Source organism: Fragaria vesca, linkage group LG5 (assembly GCF_000184155.1).
Source record: "Fragaria vesca subsp. vesca linkage group LG5, FraVesHawaii_1.0, whole genome shotgun sequence".
In the NCBI taxonomy this organism is placed as follows: Eukaryota; Viridiplantae; Streptophyta; class Magnoliopsida; order Rosales; family Rosaceae; genus Fragaria; species Fragaria vesca.
In genome coordinates, this window is record NC_020495.1 from 24,281,106 (window position 1) to 24,288,357 (window position 7,252).

Genomic DNA, 7,252 nt, shown 5'->3' on the forward strand with positions numbered 1-7,252 from the left:
TCATTCTTCAACATCTTCAATCTCATTTGTAATTCTTTCTTCAACATGATTTGGTGTTCCCTCTTCCAACGTCATCTGCAGAAACCTCTTTAACCTCATTCATTTGCAGGTCCCTCTCCTATATCGTTCGATTCATTCCCAAGGTCCTTCCATTTCATTGCATGGTCCATTTCCTGTCAATATCAATCTCATGTCCCTCTTTATCCAAATCTAAACAGCCTTTGGCCATTTATCAAATTGGGTATGAGAGGTACACACTACAGAGTCGGAGCGGAAGAACAGACTTGCTGGGTGTGTATATTAGGGGTATTTCTGGAAAGTAAAGAATAATTTATAAATGCTGGGTCTATTAAGTAATTTGCTGGGTACATTTAACAGCACCCTAACCTTATTACCAACGCTCAGACTGAGACTAGCTATAGGCAGTGACAACTTCTCTCCCCTGTAAAGCGGTGGAATCGCCCACCTCAAAAGAACTGAACAAAAATTTTAAATAAAGAAGCCAAACACCCAAGCCCAGGCTCAGGCTCAGACCCAAGGACAATCCCAAAGGCATAGTGAGATCCCCGACATGCCTCTGGATCACTACCTCGCCCCGCATCACCATTCTCTAGTTCAGAGGACATTCTCCCCAAACAACCATCACCATTGCCTCAAACTCTTCTCAAAACTAGAGATCTTTGATTAAAAGCCTTTAAGCAAAATTGCCAATCATCAAGGTACACCGCAAACTGCAACAAGCCGCCACTGATTCACCAAAAGAATGAAGATGTCGTCAATACTACAATGGATGTAGACCTCAAAATATGGGATATTGACACGCTTCACTAGCGCTCGAAATACCTATGATATCCAACAACATTAATCTAGACCACCGCTCTAAGATCGAGCCACACTTACCCACAACCTACTGCACCCCAAACTTGTTGTCCTCCTAACAAAGCCACCTCTTAGACCCTGAAACTGGCGCCCAACGCCACTAGGCATAAGCAATCCGACCTTAGAAGATATCGTTGTTGTTTCACACGGAACCATAAGCTTCACTTGAGAGAATATATTGTTTATTTTTATCCTTGAGCTACTTGTTTATTTGATGACATTACGATATTGGGAATTCGGGATTGTGTCACTAGGCTGCCAATAGATTGATCGAGTTGCCCTCTATTTCAAGATTGCATAATAGCTTTAATCTCAATCTACAATCACAATATAGACTGAAATTGTAGTTGTTTAAGTCACTACATATATTGACGATTAATGGTGGCTCATCTCGTTTACTAAATTTCATACATCAAAATATGTTGACATTATAAAACCCTCTAAAGAGGTAAACAACAACAAATACTATGTTTGCGAAAAATCAATTACAGTAGTCAATCTAAATTTGATTAGTGAATTCGATCACCTTTGTTAATGATGAGACCATATAACTTTCTACTAAATAAGTCACCACAAAATCCTTGATCACTTAACCTTCCTTTTTTTGTTCGATTACAACAAAACAACAAGCACAAAATCTTTGAAAACATCCTCTCCCAACTGATTTAAATGAAACGCTTGACAAGAGGAAAAACAATGAAACCAAACTAGAGAATTAGGAGAACCAAATCTAAGAGAGACAAATCTACCTGCTACAAAATTGGCGAGCAGACTAGCTTTGTAAAATAAAAAATATCAAATAAACGAGAAAAAGAAGAAGATAGAAATATAAAATGAATATAATATCCATAGAATATAAATAGTTGTTCACCCCTTATCCACTCTCTCCTCCGCGCTCAGACTGAACACTGGAAGCAATGGCGGCATTTGAAGCTGCACTGTCACTCCCCTCACTCTACTCTCCTTGTTCCTCTAAAACCCTCTCCTTTCCTAAACCCTTAAACCTTCGTCTTCCCAGTTTCATCCCTCCCATCTCCCACAACTTCCTCCTCTCCTCACCCCCACTTATCCCCGCAAGAAAACTCTCTTTCGAGCTTTTGTGCTCCGCGGTGCAGGAGATCACAACCCAGGAAGAAGAACAAGCAGAACAAGAATCAGCGGAAGAGAAAACCCAGAAGCAGCAGAACCTCAAGAGGAAGCTGTACGTGGTGAACTTGCCTTGGTCCCTCACTGTGGCCGATATCAAGACGCTGTTTGGACAATGTGGGCATGTTAAAGACGTTGAGGTTTGTGTTCTCTTGTGGGTTTGTATTTACTTGTTTTGGGTGTTCGTTTTGAGTTTGGATGTTGAGTTTGTGTGTTGGGTTGTTTGTGTTTAGATTATAAAGCAAATGGATGGGAGGAACAGGGGCTTTGCATTTGTCACAATGGCTTCTGGGGAAGAAGCTCAGGCTGTCATTGATAAATTTGACTCTCAGGTAAGGCTGGTTTTGGAGTTGGGACTTCTGTGTTCCGAATGTGGTTTGAAAGATTTGTTCGGGTTTGTGTATTGTTTTGACTGTGTTGGTGAATAATTGGATGCAGTATGAAAGATACATAGGATGTGATTATATGAGATATGTGATGGTAAGTTAGAATAGAATGGAGGTTCATGTAGCCCACCCCAATACTTGGAACAAGGAGATATCTTGTTCTTTTGTTAAGGTGAAAGAAGTATAATGGTAATTTGGTAATTATCTATTTATGAGGTTCAAGAAGTTTGCAATGAGTGCATGTGTATAGTCCCTGGCCTAGTCAAAGAAGCTAATTGTTTCTCATGAAGTCTCTGTTTTCTAAATTTCTCTCATGATTTTGTTTCGAGTAAGTTGGTGTGGTCTAGATCCTCTGAGCTTTCTGGTGAATTAATTTGTATTGAAGTATCTTCAGAAGATATATGCAGATATCTGGTTGTGTAGAGAGGCAAAAGATTATTAAGATTGTATAATGTTTATACCTATTCTACTATGTTATTGAGGCCGATTGTGTTACGATTTTCCATGAACTTTTTTTTTTAATATTTTTTTTTTTTCAATTAGAAGTCGTGCAAATTGTGATTGTTTCGGTATCAAAAAATTTCAATGAAAGATGTAAATCCATTGGAAAATAAAATTTATTCTATTTTGCAGTTCTAAACCAGGTTCTTACCATGATCTTATTGTCTTTGCTGTGTGTTAACTACAGCTATTTTCATTCATTGGTTTGTTTTCTATTAAGGATAGATTAAATGTATCTGGAAACACATATTCACTTCAACTTATTTGATTCAGGAGCTATCAGGTAGAACTGTCAAGGTAGAGTTTGCAAAGCAATTCAAGAAACCAACTCCACGTCCTTCAACCCCTAAAGTTCAAGAGACTCGCTATAAACTATATGTCTCCAATTTGGCATGGAAAGCAAGATCAAGCCATCTCAGAGACTTTGTCTCTTTGAATTTTAAAACTCCAGTTTCTGCCCGAGTTGTCTTTGATGGGCCTTCAGGGAAATCTGTCGGATATGGATTTGTTTCTTTCGCTAGAATGGAGGAGGCAGAGGAGGCAATATCTGCTTTGAATGGGCAGGTAAGAGACATCATCATGAGCCTTTGTCTTTATTTTGTTCTATCACTCTGCTCATTATTCGAAAATACTTGATTACCTATTGAAAATCATTAGCTCAAACGCATTTCTGTTCTTTTCATATCTAAAGTGTCTATAAACTACTTTTCTATGATCAGCTGTATCCTAGGCATTTTTGCAGTTCACATACCGCCATAGTAATCTGGAAGTCTGGTTGGATGTATCCTAGGAATGTTAATCACTTATTATGCAGTTTTCCAGTTGTTAAAGGAGAGGGGATTTTGAAATATATTCTGGTGGGGAGGTCATAACTGGCAGCAGGTTTCCAAATTTTTTCATTGTATATAATTCATTCAGAAGAGTTCCCTGCATGAATAAGTGGCATAGTCCGAGGTGGATACTGTTTGGATATCACCATAAGTCTGCATATGTGAGATGAAATGTATTCGAGAGGAAAACTTAGAGACAGATAGTATGTACACACAATCACACCTTACCCAAAAGCACTACATTTTTGCCGTATATGATGAATGTGAACTGGAATTGTGTTGATACTGCATATCGTTAGCAGCATGTCTTCTCTGGTGAGGGTTGCATACAAGTCTATATTAGTTGGAAGATACAACAGGTCTACCATATGTAATTGAAACAAGTAAATGAATAACATACTTTTATATATCAAGTATGACGGAGAAAGACTTCTTTTTGTTCAAATACCTTCCCTGAAAAGTCATAACTGATGACTTATTAACATTAACAATGAAGTTCTAATTCAAATGTTCATCTTCCACTTCCAACTCACACCCAAAAATTTCTGTTTTTGGCAGGAATTGATGGGGAGGCCAGTGACTCTAAAGTTTAGTGAGAAAAATATAGGTGAATCTACAAACCAAGAGGAAAAGGACAACTCCAACCAAGAAGAAAAGGTGGAGGAAGAGAAATTGGAGAATCAGCCTGAAGAATCATAAGTCCGCACACATTCTTTGACCGTCTTGATCCATTTCTTTACAAATGTAAGTGGAGTCTTTGGGCAAATCAGAAATTTTGACCTCAACCACCCATGTAGAGACCAAATGTGTTTTGTTGTTTGTACATCTTGCATTAGCCTCTTGTTTAGCTGTTCTTTCGATTCAACTACCATAGTTGTTTCCTGTCTTGCTAAAAATCTTGACATGCATAGATGATACAGGATTGTGTAAGATATACAGATAAAATTACTTATTTCTTACTAGTCAATCTTCTTTTATGGCATTACAAACAAATGCTGTAGTTTTTATCTTCTACTTCCCTCTTCCCCTGAATTTTGTAGAAGGGACTACGAAAATGAAAACAGTAGCGCATTAAGCATATTAGTTCATGTAATTCTTTTCATGCTTCATGCCAATAATCATAAAGTACTTGGCTGAGGGTAAGGAAACTTCCTACGATCTTTTGCAATTGATCCTGGTTGTTAGTTTGTTCTGCAGTTCCTATTAGGATATGGAGAACATTTAATATTAACCAGTTAAAATACCCTTTGGTACCAAAATTAATGTGAGAGAGTGTTTTGTCAGTATTCTCATTTTGTTCCTTTATCTTCTCTCCTCATTGGCTTGTGATTTCTTGTTATTGCATTTCTTGATGTAGTAAATCCTCAAGAAGTTAACTATGTTAATTTGGCAAAATTTGTCAAATATTTCACTTGGAAGATGATAATGGAGGAACTTGTAGGTGTGTGGTAAAGTAGGACATCATGTACTGTTAATAACTGTATAGTTGCAACTGCTATATAACTGTTCAGTTCTTGCTATGAATAACTTGAGTGTTTCTTCTTTTGTTTATGAAATTATTAGAAGTAAGAACAATTGTTTCCTGTTCCATACTTCCGAAAAAGGCGAAAGGAACAGATGGCTCGTAAACTGTGATGTGGTTCCCTTAACAAAGCCAGAAAGCCTGGGAATCAAGCTCTAAACTGAATGAAAGAAAGACAACTATGTAAAACTCACTATACAATGCTTATGCCAATGGCATTTTCTTGGAGGTGAGACATCAGATGACTACATTTTTTTTTCTCTCTTTCTTTCTTTCCTAATGAATTATGAATCCCAAGAAATAGTTAGTTCTATATACACATGCACTAGATGACACATTTATCTGCTACATACATAGATTGCACAATGACATGATGTTTGTGTTATATGGAGATGCTAGTTTTCTCTATCTTAGACTTGGACAATTTTCAGATTTTACAAAAGTAAAGGTGATCCAAAGTTGAGGGAATCGTTTGATACAGAGAACTCTTTGTTCTTAAGACTTGTCTTAAGAAGACAGCTTCTTAGATACAGTATCTGAATTCTGAAGGATGAAGCTACCTTTTAGTTTTGGACTACACCTTTACTTGACCAATAGTCTAAATCTGCTTTATATATATCGTCATTGCTAGGCAACTGTGGGGAAGTTGTGTGACGAAATTACAGATATCACATGACCAAAGTGATTTTTGTGTAAAAAATTAACCAAGTAGCAAGTTAGAATCATTATGCAGGCTAAGAAGGATCTGGAAGTGGCTTGTAACTTTGAGTTGGAAAATCCAAAGGAATGAAAGGATGGTCCAAAGTTTAAAGGGAGTTGTATGGTAGAAAGAAATTTCTTAGCTCTTACTTCATTGTAATTGTGAGAAAACAGAACTTGATTGTCTGAAGAGGCCTTTCTTTAGTGATTTTTGTTTTTGACTCCATCTTCACTTTAAGACTAATGATCTTTAAGAGAAAATCTGAAGGTAGTCCAAAGTTGGGGAGAAGTGTGATATAACTCTTGGTTCTCAGTTTTCTGAAGCCTATGTTTTACTTCACTGGCATATCCTTTAGGCATTGACTTCACCTTTACTTGACCAATGGTCCAAAGGTATTGGTTGCAGAAACATTCTGGGATTTCCAGGACTTGAAAAATCATCCTTTGTTCTCTTGATGGGACTCAGATTCCTTATCAAGAGAAAGAGATATTGTTAAATTACAATCCTTTTTGAGATATAATGCTTAATCTTTATCTTTCTGGGAAGAGATTATTGATCCTACACTCTTAGAGAATTTATGCTCATCTCAAAAGCAAACCAAATCCTGGGTTTTTTGAGATCCACATTCTCACTTTGTGCATTTGGTGACAAAATGGTGCATCACATTATAGTGCCATACTGTATGTTCCCAAGTCCTAACATATATTCTCTCCTTTCTTTATATGTAAGTAAAATAAAAAGGGGTATGCCATGTTTCCTGGGTTTGCTTTCTTGTATAAAGCATACATTGACCCCAGCATTACTAGGATCACATTACTACTACAGATGTTCTGGCCTAATATGGAGGCCGTGATCGCTTTATGTCGTAGCAAATCACATATAACTATAGCGAGTTGGGTTGCCCTTCTTACCTTGTTGATGCAGACTGATTCAGGAAGAATACTTCCTCAGATCCCTTGTAAAAAATGGACTTGTGAGTTTGGTACAACCATCTTGACAGCTCCTTGTTTTGGATTTGTTCAAGGTATCTTTCACCAATTTAATGTAAACGAGTCGAGCACCATGCAATTTGGTTACTTGCAAGTGCAAGTGCCTTGTACAATATTAAAAGCTTTAATAACTTTAATGAATTCCCAACCAACATCACCATGTTAGTCAACAAAACATTATCTCCAGAAAAAGATGAGTAAAGAAAAAAGAAAAGCCATGAACAAGAACAAGTTAAGAAAGAAAAAGAAACACACATCTTGAAACCTTTGTTTTGCTTTCCTTCTAAGCTTCTTTGGCC

General features: G+C 37.2%; 1 protein-coding gene across 1 annotated transcript; it reads left to right on the forward strand.

The window, feature by feature from the left end:
• The first annotated feature begins 1,796 nt into the window (after positions 1–1,796).
• LOC101294860 (33 kDa ribonucleoprotein, chloroplastic-like) lies at positions 1,797–4,733 on the forward strand. Its single transcript, XM_004301732.1, has 4 exons — positions 1,797–2,165; positions 2,259–2,357; positions 3,186–3,476; positions 4,301–4,733. Exons 1-4 carry the CDS (start codon positions 1,797–1,799, stop codon positions 4,439–4,441), a joined length of 900 nt encoding a protein of 299 aa, XP_004301780.1. The 3' UTR covers positions 4,442–4,733.
• The last annotated feature ends 2,519 nt before the right edge of the window (positions 4,734–7,252 follow it).

Bases quoted from the DNA above. Each gene is read 5' to 3' on its own strand.
- LOC101294860 (XM_004301732.1), top strand. From the start codon at position 1,797: ATGGCGGCATTTGAAGCTGCACTGTCACTCCCCTCACTCTACTCTCCT. The intron at 2,358-3,185 runs GTAAGGCTGGTT...TATTTGATTCAG, and splicing joins TTGATAAATTTGACTCTCAG to GAGCTATCAGGTAGAACTGT. The intron at 3,477-4,300 runs GTAAGAGACATC...TGTTTTTGGCAG, and splicing joins TATCTGCTTTGAATGGGCAG to GAATTGATGGGGAGGCCAGT.